A 17,338-nucleotide genomic window follows, 5' to 3' on the forward strand; every position below is an offset into this window, starting at 1 on the left:
GGAGTGATTTCTGAGTGCATATCCAGTAATCCCTGAGCATCACCGGCTGTGGTCCAAAAACAAAACAAAATAAAAAACAGTCTTTAATGAGTATGAATCACTTGACTAATAAGAAAAAATTCATCACTAAGTTAGAGGAATTTTTTTTTTACCTATGTTGATATAGGTGTTAGTGTCATTCATTTTGCTACTGAGGAATAGGCTATTGTATTATACCAATATTTTTTAATATTTTAAATTAATTTTTATGTAGGTATGATGGTTTGCAAAGTTATTTATAATTGATCTTTATTACATAATTTTTCAACACCTATCAAATAGCTAACCTTTTTATACCTGAAGACTAGCACTCATTTGTGGACTGGCAGTTGAAAACCACTGGTTTACCATTTCTTCATCCAGTCTACTGTTGATGGACATTTAGATTGTAGTTTGGACCTAATAATAATAGTGCAGCTAAGGAGTTCTTGTACCAATCTACTAGTGTACCTATGCCTGTTTTCCGTCTCAAAATTATTTTATTGTGTTATGATAAGTATTTCTGTTTTGTTTGCTTTTGCGTTTTGAGCCACATCTGGTGATGCTCAGAGGTTACTCCTGGCTATGTTCAGGAATCTCTCTGGTAGTGCTCAAGGGGACAATATTGGATGTTGGGGATTGAACCCTGATCTGCCACATGCAATGCAAGTGCCCTACTCACTGTGCTATTTCTTTGGTCCCAAGACTTTTATTGAAATAGACTAAGAAATATGAAATTACAAAATATTTTAGCAGTAGTGGCATTTAATAGCAACTTTGCTATATTTTTGCTTTATCAAATCAATATGGTATTTTTCTTAAATATTGATTACTTTATATAAGTACATTTATGTCTATGTGTATTGGACCATGATGTAAAATAAATTTATGTGCCTTGGTCAAAAGTATTGCAAAATCACTGTTCTAGAACACATAGATGGCTGGATTGCAAAAATGTAAATGTTCTATTTCCCTAAGGAATACAAAGTTGTTTTCTAATTATATCAGCTTACATTTCCACTAGCAGTTCTCATTCATCTATATATTTGCTAACACTACTGTCAGACTTTAATTTTTGCCAATATCTAGAAGGTGTAAAATAGCATTTTGTTGTGGCCATAATGTGGATTTACTGATTTAAATGCAAAATTTGTGATCTTTGCAGCTGATCTGAACAACATTAAGTTCTCAGCTTACCGCACTGCCATGAAGCTACGTAGAGTCCAGAAGGCACTGCGCTGTAAGTCTCTCACTGTTTTCATAGCAGACACCTCATGAGTCAGGGTCTTTATAAACCCCATTTCTGCTCTTTCTCCTGCCAACTGTTTATTTTCATCCAGCCTTATCCAGGGGTTTTGGCATACTTTGTACAAATATCTAAAGCCTATGATAGGCTGTTTGTGAACACATACTCTTTCCACGATATTTGCATTATCCTCAAGTCTTAGACATTTCCAAATCACCATATGTCTGTATTCTTCGTCCATTTTTTCTTGCCCAACATGGATAACCAACCAGCTGTTTTATAACAGAAAGTATCCCAGCCCATGGTTTGAAACCTCAAGGGATCATGTCCTTTTTCCATCTTGTAGTCATAGACTAAAGCAGCAGAACTGTGGAAACAAATAGCAATGAATTGGGCAAAAGGGCAAAATAGCTAGCTGCAGGTATAATGTGCCCTCTGGCCTTTCTCAAAGGCACTAACTTTTTAATCTTCCTGACCCAGCATATCAAGATAGACTTATCTAACACTGTCGGTAATTTAAAAGATCTCCTAAAAGTGTCACATTTAGCTAGGAATACCTGAGCCTTTAAATTAGGACTGTGAACAAATATATATGCAGTGAAATGTATATAAGGATAGAAACACTTAATATGGGATTTGATACCATGAAAGCTATTATACCAGTGGAGGTGAGTGACTCATTATACCATCTTAAACTTGATGACAATATATATATATATATGTATATATATTTATATGAACAGATGGGTTAATTTAAGGAGTCTTTTTCTACCTTCAGCATCCTTGGGATGAGGGGCTTAGTAACGGACTATCTTGTATGATTCTTACAAGAGATTGGTGTGAAAATTGAATCAAATTTGGTGACAGAAATGGCCTTGTCACTTTGTCCTAAGATTCTAATTTTGGCTATATATTTACTTCGTTCTTTCCTTCCCAGTGGATCTGGTAACTTTAACTACAGCCCTGGAGATCTTTAGTGAGCATGATCTTCAGACCAGTGAGCATGTAATGGATGTGGTAGAGATTATTCATTGTCTGACTGCTTTATATGAACGACTAGAAGAGGAAAGAGGCATCCTGGTCAATGTACCACTCTGTGTGGACATGAGCCTCAACTGGCTTCTCAATGTTTTTGACAGGTAAGGGCTTGCAACCCTGGTAGTTTCCAGGATGAAATTCAGTGGAATATCTGAAGAGCGCATGTTGGGAAAGGTTATTGTCATAATGAACTTGGGCCTATCTCAGCTTGAGGCATGATTGGATAGACCCTTGTGGGTATCAACTCTGTGAGGGAAATGGCTGAAAATGATAACACTACATATATTCTTGTACTTAGTCTCTCATTTTAAACCTAGTGGCCGCAGTGGAAAGATGCGAGCATTGTCCTTTAAGACTGGCATTGCATGTTTGTGTGGTACAGAAGTGAAAGAAAAGCTAGAGTGTAAGTATAACTCCAAAGTTTGGTTTGGAATTACTTGAAGGGATAGGTGTTATGGTATGGGAACAGGTGTGTGATGAGTGAATATAGACCATGGGGCTCAACAGAAGACTATTCAAGGTTGCTTTCTGATGCTTAGTCCAGGCAACTGTAAAGAACCCAAAACAATAAAATTTCATAATAGCTCCTAGGCCTGTTATTATTCCAAGTATCATTTGACCCTTTTATCATCTGATATAAGCATTTAACAAGGATACGACTTGGCATCCTAGACTTGTTCCATTTCATATGACCTGATAATTCAGCTGTCTCCCACTGTAATGTTCCAGCTGTTTTACAATTCTATTAGAGGATTTCCATATATATTATTGGACATAGTACAGTATTCTCCATTAAATGGGAAATAGACAGTACACTATTCTCTTGTTATCCTCTCTGGTTTAGAGTGCTTTTGTTCTTCATTCCATGTTGTATATGGTCTTTTGTACTTTCATCGGCATAATTGTCAAGTGTTTAATATATTGACCATGATACTGTGATGAGTACTAGGTTTAATTTGACATGATTCCTGCCTCCAATGATATAAAGTTCATAGGAATAGACAAAGATACTCACTTGAACAAGTTTAATTAGAACAACATGACTAGCAAAGGCTATGTGCTGTATCAAATCAAAAAGGAAAGATGACATTGGTATAGGAAAACTCTACAGAGATGAAGCCTTTTTGGGTTTGCTTTTGGGCCACACACAGTAGCACTCAGGGATCAATTCTGGCTCCGTGCTCAGAAATCTCTCCTGGCAGGCGAGGGGACCATATGGGATGCCAGGGATCGAACCGGGTCCATCCCTGGTTGGCTGTATGCAAGGCAAATGCTCTACTACCTTTTATTTTTTAAATAATATCGTTATTTAAACACTGTGATTACAAACATGACTGTAGTTGGATTTTAGTCACAAAAGGAATACCCCCCTTCACCAGTGCAACATTCCCACCACCAATGCCCCCCATCATCCTCCTCCCACACCCCTTTCCTGTATTCGAAACAGGCCTTCTACTTCTCTCATTCATTAACACTGTCATGGCTCTACCGCCTTTTTAATGCATTTTCTTCCAAGGTTATCTTGAGATAGGATGTGAAATGATTATTTATTTTTAATTTTCACATAAGGAAACTTCATCACACAACTTATTGTGTTTTACCAAGGTTCTATAAACTAGTTACAATGGATTCAGATCTAAAACATAGATCCTCTGCTTTTTGTGTATTTCCTAAGCCATACTGTAAGGTAGGAATCAAACAAGGACTTCTGAAGGAGACTTGCTAAGGTTGAGATCAGATATGGATTTTCCAAAAGGGTGTATAGGGCATATATACACATAAATACATATATGCATATATAGCCCATCTTCAAATATAAGCACTATAGTCTACAGACACTTAGATCATTCTAAGATGTCAAATGCTTTAAATTGTCTCCAATTTTTAGTTTATCCATATATGATTCTTTTCATTTTGGTGGATAATTGACAAATAACTGGTGTCTAAAGAATATGAGGGTTAGGGAAAATTACTGTAACATATCTTAAGGCTTAGAATTTTAAACCTTAAATACAGATATAAACTTGGGCCTTAAATATGGGGATAGATATAGGGAAAATTGCTGTGACTGATTTTAAATCCTTACCCTAGTCTTAGTTCTTGAGAATTTGTTTTCTTGGAAGTGTCTTATCTGTGTCTGGGACTTCCCCTTTCTTGCTCTCTGTTTTCAACTCTTAACTCTTATTGGTTCTTTCTGTTTTTTTCTTATCACTTTTTATCCCTAAAATAAAGAAGTTCTGTTTTGTTTTATAGAATTTCTGGACTACTGTAAGGATAGGGATGAACCTTTAGTTATTCCGGTTTGAAAACCCATGAGCTAAATTCTCTTTATTCTATCTTCCTTTTCTGCTCTTTATCCTCATACCATTCTTTTTCCATTCTTGCTTTGGATTGGTCATGACTTACGATGGGCCCAGCAGACCTCTTCAGCCAAGTAGCCAACTCAGGCAGCCAATGTGACCAACACCATCTTGGTGTCCTGCTTCATGAGGCCATTCAGGTGCCCCGACAGCTGGGAGAAGTGGCAGCCTTTGGGGGCAGCAATGTGGAGCCCAGTGTCCGCAGTTGCTTCCGTTTTGTGAGTATGGAATGGCGGGAGAAATGTGGGAAGACTAAGAGCTAGCCTTTTTTAATCAGAATTATTCAAATATAAGAGAATTTGTTGGTATGTAACAACAGGAAAGAGGTTTTCTGGGTTTTTAGTACTGTGGGAAGAAGGAGTCATCTCAACCAGAATAGGGAAAATATGGAATTCGAGAAAGAAAAAAATAAGGCCTGCAGATTCTGGTGTATCATTGATGATTGAAACTCTAGGGGAAATACATATTGAACTGCAGTCATTGCCATTGGGCGTCTTCTTTCCCTAGAGTACTGGGAAGTCAGTCATTGATGCATCACAGTTCCTGGAGTGGGTCAACTTGGAGCCCCAGTCCATGGTGTGGCTGGCTGTTCTACATCGGGTCACCATTGCTGAGCAAGTGAAACATCAGACCAAATGCTCTATCTGCAGGCAGTGCCCCATTAAGGGTTTCAGGTAGGGAAAGCAATACCTACCAAATTGCTGTTTCTGCTGCTGCTGCTGCTGCTGCTGCTACTACTACTACTACTACTACTACTACTACTACTACTACTACTACTACTAATAATAATAATAATAATAATAATAATAATACCACCACCACCACCACCACTATTGCACTGGCTGAACATGCCATGTTATATATAAAATAAATACTAGAAAAATGCATTACATATTATGTAATTATAGCAAATCCATTCTATTTTGTTGGTATTCTTTCTGTTATAGAATTTAACATTGTTTTGTAAAAATGGAAAATTTAAATATATTTTATTTTAGTTTTGTCATAAAGTGACCCAGACCTACAAACAAATGAGAAAAAAGAAGAAGTAGGGTAGGATAACAGCTCAGTAAAGGAAACTTTTCTCCCAAAAAGTGTTACATAGAATTCAGAAGCCCCCAAATCCTAGACTATAAAAACACCTTACACCAAATGGCATGTGACATAGTTAACTCTCTAGAAAACAAAGGGTAATCTGGATTTGTAACATTTACTAATTTTACTAACAGGAGGCCAGGAAGAGAAGCATGGCTATAAGCCATTTACAAAACTTCTACCACTGATAGGTAAAAAATAAATGGTACATAGATAGGTGTAAGTAATTTCAAGAGCATAGGTAATAGGGCCAGAGAGATAGTACAGCAACTAGAGTGCTTGCCTTGTTTGGGACTGGTCCAGGTTTGATATTTGAGACTGTACGGTTCCCTAGAACATACCAGTAGTAATCCTGGAGCTCATAGTCAAGATAAGCCTTGAGCACTGCTTGGGTGTGGCCCCCAAAACAAAAAAAATAGCATAAATAATAGCAAAAAAGAAATAATGAAATTTGAGTATTTATTATTTTAATTTAAAATATAATTTTAATGTAAATTGAATTTAATAATTTTATAATTTAATTTAGTAAAGTTTGGATTTAACAACTTTCTAGAAAAATTAACTGTAGTGTCCCATTGTGTTTCTTTATCTATTTATGTGTTCTTGGTAACTTGGGTTTTTCCAAGATTTGGCTATTGTAAATAGTTCTGCAGTGAACATAAGAGTAAAAAATGTTTTTTCTAAGTATATTTTTGTGCTCTCTGGGTAGATGCCAAGAAGCAGAAGTTCTGGGTCATAAAGAATTTTTATGGGTTTTTTTGAGTGTCCATATTGTCCAAAAACAGCCCAGTCAGTGTTGTCACCAACAATGAATGCCACTTTATTATTTTACAGCCACCCCAACACTGCTTTGTCCTTTGTGATGTGTGCCAATCTTATTGGTGCAAAATGATATGTCATTGTTGTTTTATTTGCATTTCCCTGGTGAAAAGTGTTGTAGAGTGTTTTTATCTTATGCCCCTTGGTAATTTACATGTCCTCTTTTTACAATTATTTGATATACCACAGATAAATGAGATCATTCTGTGTTTGTGTTTCTTCTTCCGGCTTATTTAACTCACATGGTATTATCTACTTCCAACCAGGTTGCAGCAAGTTGCATGGCTGTGTCATTCCATGCAGCTGAATATTACTCCATTCCGTATATGTGTATATATGTGTGTGTATTAACAATCCATTTACCCTTCATTGTACACCTACATTAATTCCATATCTTAGCTATTGTACTCAATGAATCAATGAATAATATTGTGCATATGCCCTTTTGAATGAGTATTTTGTCCTAAGAATAAATACCCTAAGTGCAATTGGAGGATCATATGGCAACTACATTCTAAAATTGATAAGAACCCTTCATATTGTTTTTCATAGGGACTGAAGCAGACAACATTCCAACCTGCAGTGGATGAGAGTTTATTTCTCACTACAGCATTGCCCGCACAGATTGGTCCTGCTATTTTTGATATGTCTTTATTTGGATTCCCTAATATGTTGAGCATTTTATCATGTATCTATTGGCAATCCACTTGTCTTCTTCTGAGAAGTCTCTGTTCAATTCCTTTCCTGATTTTAAATATTTTGTTAATATTTTTTTTTTTGGTTTTTGGGTCACACCCAGCAGTGCTCAGGGGTTATTCCTGGCTCCAGGCTCAGAAATTGCTCCTGGCAGGCACGGGGGACCATATGGGACGCCGGGATTCGAACCGATGACCTCCTGCATGAAAGGCAAACGCCTTAACTCCATGCTATCTCTCCGGCCCTATTTTGTTAATATTTTTAAAACTTTAATATGTTAACTTTATTATGGTTATAATACCTTATTATGTTAATACTGTATGCTGGATATTAAATCCTAAAGAGTTGAGTGAGAATTTTTTTGGGCATGCAGTTAGCTACCTTGAGTTTTAGCCTGTGTACAACTTTCCATACATAAACTTTCTAAATTAATGTAGTCCCATTTGTATATATTTTTATTTTGTTGCCTTTGCCAGTGGTATCAGATCATCAAAGATTCCTTTGATGTCCAAAACTTGTATTGTAGTCACTTTTTTTCTTGGATGTGCAGAAACTTCTCAGTTTAATGTAGTTCCATTTGTTTATCTCTGTTTCTACTTGTTTTGACAGTAGTGTTTCCTTTTTGAAGATGCTTCTAGTCTCAATGTCATGGAGTTTTTCCCTATGTTTTTTTCTATATACTTATTGTTTCAAGTCGGATATCAAGTTGTTAAATCCATTTTGACTTGGCTTTTGAGCATGGTGTTGATAAGAGGTCTGAATTTGCTTTTTTTTGCATGTGACTAACCAGTAGTTCCAACACCACTTGTTAAAGAGGCTTTCATTGCTCCATGTTGTGTTTCTTGTCTCTTAATAGAAGATTAATTGATTGTTTGGGAGTCATTGGAATTATTACACCGATACAATTATACAATAATTGTATACAAAAAATACAATAATACAATTATTCCATTGAACTGAGGGTTGGTCTTTATTACAATACCAAGCTGTTTTAATGATTATTGCATTGTAATACAATTTAAAGTTGGGAACTGTGATGCATCCCATCTTCTTTTTCCTAAGAGTTGATTTAGCTATTAATGGGCATTTATTATTCCTAATAAATTTCATGAGTGTTTGTTCGCTTCTTTGCAAAATGTCCTGGGTATACATAGAAGGATTGCATTAAACTGGCACAATGATTTAGGGAGTATTGATATTTTAATAATTTTAATTTTCACAATCCAAGAATAGGTTATATGTCTGCATTTCCTCATGTCATCTTTGATATTTGAAGCAGTGTTTTGTAGTTTTCTTTGTATAGGTCTGTTACCTCTTTATTTAAGTTGATTCCAAAGTATTTGAGTTTTTGTGGCACTATTGTGAATGGAATTGGTTTTTTACAGTCCATTTCTTCTCTATCATTTATGTATAAGGCCATTGATATTTGCGTGTTAATTTTGTAGCATGCCACTTTGCTATATGAACCTATTGTTTCTAAAAGCTTTTTTATAGTCTTTAGAGTTTTCTAAATATATAGTATCATGATATTTGCAAACAGTGAGAGCTTGATTTCTTCCTTTCCTATCTGGATGCCCTTGATATCTTTTACTTGCCTAATTGCTATGGCAAGTACTTTCAGTACTATGTTAACTAGAGGTAGTAAGGGGGTAGCCTTGTCTTGTACCAGATTTTAGAGGAAATGCTTTTAGTTTATCTCCATTGAGAATAATATGTGTCATTGGCTTCTGGTAGATGGTCTTCACTATAATGAGAAACATTCCTTCCATTCCAATCTTGTTGAGAGTTTTTATTGTGAATGGGTCTTGGACCTTGTCGAATACTTTCTCTGCATTTATTGATATGATCATCTGGTTTTCATTTTTCTTTTGTAGATATGATGTATTATGTTGATTAATTTACATATGTTTAACCATCCTTGCATCCCTGGAATGAAACCTACTTGGTCATAGTATATGACCTTCTTGATGAGGCATTGGATTCTATTTGCTAGGATTTTGTTAAGGATCTTTGCATCTGTGCTCATCAGGGATATTGATCCATAGTTTTATTTTGATTTTGCAGTATCTCTGTCTGGTTTTGGTATCAGGGTGATATTATCTTTGTAAAAACTATTTGTTTCTGTTTCTTCAATTTCCTGGAGGAGCCTGAAAAGGAGTGGTAGTAGGTCCTCTTGAAAGGTTTGAAAAAATTCGTTAGTGAGTCTATCTTGGCTGGAGCTTCTGGTTTTGGGAAGACATTTGATTACCATTTTAATTTCCTCAAGTGATGGGTCTGTTGAATGTGCTAGATCAACCTGGTTCAACCATGGATATTTGTAGGAGTCCAAGAATTTATTCATTTCTTCCCAGTTCTCATGTTTTGACATAGTTTCTCAAATTGTCTTTGATTACCCTTTGAATCTCTGTAGTATCTGTAGTGATCTTCCCCTTTTTATTTCTTTTTCAGTTTATTAACTTTATATCTTTACCTATCTTTGTGAGTTTTGGTAGAGGTTTATTGACCTTGTTGATTTTTTTCAAAAAATCAAATTTTGCTTTCTTTGATCTTTTGGGTTTTTAATATAACTACATTCATTAATTTCTGCTCTAAGCTTTGTTATTTCCTTCTGTCTACCTATTTTACCTATTTTGGTTCATTTTGTTGATCATTTTCTAACTTTATAAGCTTCACCATTAAGTTATTTATAGAAGCCCCTTCTTCCTTCTTGATGTGTGCTGCAAAACTATAAATTTTCCTTAGTACTGCTTTTCCATTATAATAATTTGTATCTTAATTTGCATTTTATAGGAATCTTTTGATTTTCTTTTTATTTTATTTCTGACATACTGGTTGTACAATAATGAGCTTTTTAATTTCCAGGTGTTAACATTTTTCTTCTATGTCTGTTTGTATTCACTTCTAAATTCAGTGCTTTGTGATCTAAGAGAGCAGTCAATTTCTATAATCTTGATTTTATGGAGGTATGGTTTATGGGCTAGCATGTAGTCTATTCTGGAGAATTACCCATGTGCTTTTAGTTTTCAGTGGTTCCAGGTTTCAAGGGATGGAGTGCCCTTTATATATCAACTGAGCCACTTCCTAGTGGCCTTTCAGAGCTAGTATATTCTTATTTGGTTTCAGCTTGATTGCCCTATCAAGGGGTGAAAGGGCAGTGTTGAAGTCTCCCACTATTGTTGTGTTGCTATTGTTGTCTTCTTTCATATTTGTCAACAATTGTAATAAATATTTTGCTGGCTCCCATTGGGTGTGTATATATGTAGGAGTGTTATTTCTTCCTATTGTACATATCCTAGTTTATAACAAAATTTCCATTTTTGGGCCCTTACAACTTTTTTAAGTCTAAAGTTTCAGTCACCTGATATTAACATGGCCAAGCCAGCTTTTTAAAAGAAGTTGTTTGCTTGGATGATTTTCTCCACCTTTGATTTTGAGTCTATGTGTGTTCGTTTTTTATTAATTTTTTATTTTTAATTATGAGAACAAAAATGCAAAGAAAGAAGACAAGGTAAAGTTACAGTGGAAGGACAATCACCCATAAACAGAATTCTCAGTAGTCCCATTGCTGATATCTTGACTTTGAACTTTTAGCCAAAGAACATTAAGAAAAATAAAACAGAATCCATGTACAATTACTTTGTCCCTAAGTCCCCAGATTGTAGTACATAATATTTCTTAGCAGCACACAAAGCAATCTAAAGCCATAAAACTTATGTAACTCCTTAAACATTGAAGGAAAAGTACTTTTTACATTTCCATGCACATGCATATTAGTTTAAGTTAACCTCAAAAGTTTAAGTGGGGGGCCCGGAGAGATAGCACAGAGGTGTTTGCCTTGCAAGCAGCCGATCCAGGACCTAAGGTGGTTGGTTCGAATCCCGGTGTCCCATGTGGTCCCCCATGCCTGCCAGGAGCTATTTCTGAGCAGACAGCCAGGAGTAATCCCTGAGCAACACCGGGTGTGGCCCCCCCCCAAAAAAAGTTTAAGTGGGTTGCTTTTCTTAAGGATTAGAGTCAAAGGAGCACAGTAGAAATGGTGTTAGAGTGGCAATTATTGTTTGCATAGGCCCACCAAAATATGAGGGACATGGAAAGGAAAAGCATTGGCCTAAATACAAGAAGACCCTACCCCTGAAGTTTCCTGGCATAAGACCAACTCTAGGCTCCAGGCAAACTAGTTTGTCCAATCCAGGTCATTGTCTGTAGTGCCAATACACTTTTATTTTTCATACAGTCTCTGTTGTTGATATCATGTTTCTGTATTAAAGATCCAGAATCTGCATATCCTACATTGCAGTCAGGATGGTTGCAGAGCGTCCTCTCATTTCACCTCACAATTAAAGGGCAATGCAGAGAACCCTGTCCTGTAAGCAGGTCGTTGTTGTCAAGTCTTCTTAGTGTTAAGGGAAGTCTCTTTTGAGCAGGTCGTTGTCAGAGCAGTGGTAGGGTCTTCCCTGGTAGAGGATTGCTTCCAGGTGTTGTTATAAAAAACCTTGGATGTTTTGCAGATAGCTTCCCTGGTTCAGGGGTGAATGGAGGATGCCCATTCTTCTGAGGCCTGTGCCAAGTCATTATATCAATGTTCAGGGTGTACGGTCCCATTGCACTACAAGATTTATTTGTTTCAATCTCTACTAGATAAGAACTTATTTGTATGTATAGTATTTTTCCATTTTAATGTGCCTATGCAAACAAGGAACAATGCCACCTGGTGTTATCGGTGCATATGGGGACCATAGAAACAAGTCTAACAATCCCCATGACATGGTTCAATCATAAGCATTAAACTGAGGGACTCTTTCACCAAAATTCCTTATTGAACAGCTCACAAAGAGAAGACAAAATAAAAAGTGGGTAGAATCTTCACAGTAAAAAATTACTTAGAAAGAGTTATAGCTGTTAAAGAAAATACACATAAAAATATTCAAAAGACATGTGTCAATTTTATGTCTTTTGAAATAGTTGGGGGTTGTTAAATTCAATGCATGACTTTGGTCTGTGATTAGGACTATATAGTACTGAAGATAAAAAGGGTAAATGTGGGATACTAATGGTTGGGGTGAGTTAAGGAGTAATAATGAGCTTTGTAGGGGTGTGAGAAAGGGCACAATCTGTTGGGGCAGGAGGTCAGTCTTGGTGCATAACAAATTAAAGAACTAAGGGTAAAGAGGGTTAATTGAGGGGAAGATAACGAATCCGGATTCGGAGAGAGTAGAGGGGCTCTGGTGTGGGAGAGGTGAAATATATCAGAGGGGCTATATACCATGTATAGATGAATTGTTTGGCATTCAAAGAGGACCACTGTATAGGAAGTCACGTCTACATATACACTGCTTTTAGAGACCTATTTGAATATTATCCTCCAAATCTAGGGAATTCCATTTTTTTCCTAGAAACAATCGAGAATTAAGAATATTTTTGGGTATTGTTAAAAAGTATATATGTCACTTTTGAAAATGAATACTAGTAAGAAAAAACTCCTGAATGGGGTCCAGTATGCATAGGGGAGGAATTTCTCTCCCCCCTCCCCCCAGGGCCCAATTTACCAGGCGTGGCCATGAAGACCAGTCTGGCATGGGGGGATCTCATTCCCCTGGACTAAGTGGTCAGTTTAAGGGTCTATGGCTAGCTGTCCTGCCCAGAGCCCCCAAAATACCAGTCGAAGACACCCAGAAGTCCTGGCATGTTGAGTCTTCTGGGTCCAGCCCCTGCCTCTGTAGTTTGTGTATGCATAGGGGAGGGATTTCTCTCCTGCACCCTCCCCCGAAGGCCCAATTTACCAGGCATGGCCATGAAGACCAGTCTGGCGTGAGGGGATCTCAGTCCCCTGGACTAAGCGGTCAGCTCAAAGGCCTATGGCTAGCTGTCCTGCCCAGAGCCCCCAACATACCAGTAAAAGACACCCAGAAGTTCTGGCATGTTGAGTCTTCTGGGCCCAGCCCCTGCCTCTATAGTTTGTGTATGCATAGGGGAGGGATTTCTCTCCCCTACCCTCCCCCCAGGGCCCGATTTACCAGGCGTGACCATGAAGACCAGTCTGACGTGGGGGGGATCTCAGTCCCCTGGACTAAGTGGTCAGTCCAAGGGGCCTATGGATAGCTCTCCTGCCCAGAACCCCCAATATACCAGTCGAAGACACCCAGAAGTCCTGGCATGTTGAGTCTTCGAGTCTATGTGTGTTCTGACTATTCAGATGTGTTTCATGTACGCAGCTGAATGTTGGATTCAGCTTTTTGTTCCATTTTGGCCCTCTGTGTCTCTTTATGGTAATAAATGGTACATTTAGTCTATTGACATTGAGACAGATAATTGTCATGGGATTTTATGTCATCATTATGTAGGGTGTTGGTGTCACTTGGTTTCTTTTTTCTTTTTGATTTTTGGACCACACCCGGTGGTGCTCAGGGATTACTCCTGGCTATCTGTTCCTGGCAGGCACGAGGGACCATATGGGACTCCGGGATTCGAATCAACCACCTTAGGTTCTGGATCGGCTTCTTGCAAGGCAAACACCGTTGTGCTATCTCTCCGGGCCCTGTCTTTTTTAAAGGAAATCTTTCACTTTGTCTTTTAATGCTGGGTTTGAGTCTGTAAAGTTTCTGAGCTGTTCTTTATCTGTGAAGCTATGTATGCTTCTTTTAACATTAATGTGTGTCTGGCTGGGTGCTGTATTCTAGGCAAAGCATTTATTTCATTAAGTTTTGTCACTTTATTCAACCACTACCTTTAGGCCTTGAGGGTTTTTTGTCACACATTTGCTTAAATCTTTTTTCTTTCTTTCTTTCTTTCTTTCTTTCTTTCTTTCTTTCTTTCTTTCTTTCTTTCTTTCTTTCTTTCTTTCTTTCTTTCTTTCTTTCTTTCTTTCTTTCTTTCTCTCTCTCTCTCTCTCTCTTTCTTTCTTTCTTTCTTTCTCTCTCTCTTTCTTTCTTTCTTTCTTTCTTTCTTTCTTTCTTTCTTTCTTTCTTTCTTTCTTTCTTTCTTTCTTTCTCTTTCTCTTTTTTGGTGTTTAGGCTACAAGTGGTGGCACTCAGGGATTACTCCTGGCTATGTGCTCAGAAATCACTCCTGTCTAGGGAACCATATGGGATGCTGAGGATTGAACCAGGTCCATCCTTTCTCTGCTTCATGCAAGGCAAACACCCTACTGCTGCACTATTGCACTGGCCCCTGCTTAAATCTTAAGGATGCTCCTTTGAATGTAATTTCCCTTTTTGATCTTGCTACTTACAGTATTTTTTGTTTTGTTTTGTTTTTTGCTATGGGCCACACCCAGTGATGTTCAGGAGTTATTCCTAGCTATGTGCTCAGAAATTGCTTCTGGCTTGGGGGACCATATGGTATGCCAGGAATCGAACCAAGATCTGTCCTGGGTCAGCCTGGTGCAAGGCAAGTGACCTACCACTACATTATCACTCCACTCCCTCAGTATTCTATTTTTATCTGTGGGTTTTGTTATTGTGACTAGGATGTGTCTTGAGTTGCTTTTATTTAGGTCTCTTTTAGTTGGTACCTTGAAGAATTGCAAAATTGGATTGCATGCAGTCTTCAGCTCCGGGAGTTTTTCTGCAATCATCCCCTTGACTATTGATTCTTCCTTCGGATTTCTTCCTGGATCAATGAGATTTCAGTGATTCTTATGTTGTTTCTGTTGAGTTTATCAAAGACTCTATTTTCAGCTGTTCACATTCATTGAGAATTTTTTTCCATTTTTCTGATCATTAGTTTCATGGCTTTTTTCCAGTCTCTTTGTAGTATGGAGTTGTTATGCATACATCTCATCTTCCAGCTCACTGATTCTGTCCTCAACCACTGTTACTCTGATAGAGAGGTTTTCATTTTGCCTACCAAGTTTTCAAGCCTGTTATTTCAGTTTGAATTTTTTTCATTTTATTTTTATATCCGCTTGGTTCTTTTTTTGTGGTTTGTTCAGCCTGTTCTATGCTTTCATTGAGTACTATGAGGATCATCCACATTGCTTCTCTAAACTCCTCATCTGAGTGTCTAAATAGGTATTTTCTGATCTTTTTTTTTTCATTTATCTTAAGTCTCACTTTTATCTTCGTATGTTGTCTAGAGGTCTTAAACAGCTCATCTTCCAGCTCACTGATTCTGTTCTCAGCATTTGTTACTGTGCTTGTAAGACATTTAGTGAGTTTTTCATTTATCCTAAAATGCTTTCAGCTCTCTCATTTCTGTTAAAAAGTTTTCTCATTTCAACTCTCATATCCTCTTGAGTCTTACTGACTGTCCAATTCCATGGTTTCTTTGGGTTCCTTAAACATCTTCAGATATCAGAGAAGCTATATAGTTATCTATATGAGTTGGTCAGAACTACCTCTTCATTCACTAAGTATGGTAGTGCTTTCTGTCCTTTGGAATATGGCAGCGTTTCTTCATCTGCTATGGTGTGGTTCATTGATTAAAAGAAATGTGCAGCTGTAGAGAGAAGTGGAGCAGCGCCTTCTTCTCAGGGTGCAATGGCCTAGGGGCTAAATGACTCTTCTGAGTCACAAAGAGGATCCTATTGCTGGTCTGCCTGCCTGTGTCTTGGGACTTATTATTTTTGATAAATCATTGTATTCAGTTATCTAAGATTTTGATAAGAATTTTGATAATCAATGTTTATCATGTAGATTAGTCTGAAATTTTCTTTTCTGGAAATATATGCCTGTTTTTAGAATTAGTGTAATGTTAGCTTCTAGAGAAGGCGTTAAGAAGTATTTCCATGTCTTTGATGATTTGGAATGACTTGCCGAGGAAAGGTAGTAAATTTCTGAAGGTTTGTTTGCCATGAATTTTAAAATATATGTCTTGTAGGTAGCAGAAAGTTGGGTTAATTTTTCCAATCTATTCTGACATTCTGTGTTGCTTGATTGGTGCATTTAGGCTATTAAAACTGACTGGAATTATTTGTTTTCTGCCCTATTTATGTAGCAGTAAGGTGTGTTTGTGAAATTTAACTTGTAACTTTATATTTTAAGATATTTTATAAGATCTTATATTTATCTTCTGAGAAATCCCACCAATGCTGCTTTCAAAGTTACTTTCAAAGCACTGAATTTCTTGAGCTGCTTTTTTGTTGAAGCATTGTTTCATTTCTTCAACTCAGATAGTCTACCTGGGTAAAGTATTCTTGGTGAGGGTAATCATTTTATTATTGTTTAAAACTATAATATCCCACCAATTTCTTCTTGCCTGCAGCAGATATATCATAAGGAAGTTCCTTTGTATAAATTTTCCTTCTTTGATTTTGTTTCTTTCAATACCCTGTCTCTATCTGGTTTTCATCATTCTGATTATGATGTGTTATGGAGTATTTATTTGGCACTCCTTTGGCTGGTACCATTGAGGTCTTTTTTTTTTTTTTTTTTTTGGTTTTTCGGGCCACACCTGTTTGTTGCTCAGGGCTTACTCCTGGCTAAGCGCTCAGAAATTGCCCCTGGCTTGGAGGGACCATATGGGATGCCAGGGTATCGAACCGCGGTCCTTCCTTGGCTAGCGTTTGCAAGGCAGACACCTTACCTCTAGTGCCACCTCGCCAGCCCCTAGGCCTCTTAACTCTTGGTGCATGCACTCAATTCTGAGAGCTTCTCAGTTATGATTTCTTTGACTACTGATTCTTCATCAGAAATTCTCTCTGTTCCTCAGGGATTCTGTTGATCCATGTTGTTCTTCTTGAACACATCCCTTAGCTCTCTCACATGTGTTTAATTTTGAGATATTTTCTATCCTCTATTATTTCCTATATCTTTCATCTAGGTTTCATCTTGCACTGACTTTTTAAATATAATTTTTATTTTGAACATAGTGGCTTACATATTGTTGACAATAATATTTTAGGTACATATTTACATAAAATCAGGGGGATTCCCATCACCGATTTGTCCTCCCTATACCTCTGTTTTCGTCCTACCTCCCAAATCCTCCTCCCTCACTCCCGGGGCTGCTAGAAAATGTGGTCCCTCTGTACCTAGTTTACTACTTAGTAGTCTTGCACCTGTTTGGTTTTGGTGCCTCCCTTATTTCCCCCTCTAACTGGGAGGCAGGACTAGATAGTTCAAGTTAT

The 17,338-nt window shown here is 37.3% G+C and overlaps 1 protein-coding gene across 1 annotated transcript in view; it reads left to right on the forward strand.

The window, feature by feature from the left end:
- Positions 1-17,338, forward strand: part of DRP2 (dystrophin related protein 2) — a 123,346-nt gene that overhangs the window by 87,266 nt on the left and 18,742 nt on the right. The window contains exons 11-15 of the mRNA XM_049766650.1: positions 1,184-1,258; positions 2,202-2,403; positions 2,620-2,705; positions 4,723-4,880; positions 5,170-5,336. Of these exons, the coding sequence (XP_049622607.1) occupies positions 1,184-1,258; positions 2,202-2,403; positions 2,620-2,705; positions 4,723-4,880; positions 5,170-5,336 (688 nt within the window). The remainder of the gene's footprint in view (positions 1-1,183; positions 1,259-2,201; positions 2,404-2,619; positions 2,706-4,722; positions 4,881-5,169; positions 5,337-17,338) is intronic.

Source organism: Suncus etruscus, chromosome X (genome assembly GCF_024139225.1).
Source record: "Suncus etruscus isolate mSunEtr1 chromosome X, mSunEtr1.pri.cur, whole genome shotgun sequence".
Lineage (NCBI taxonomy): Eukaryota > Metazoa > Chordata > Mammalia > Eulipotyphla > Soricidae > Suncus > Suncus etruscus.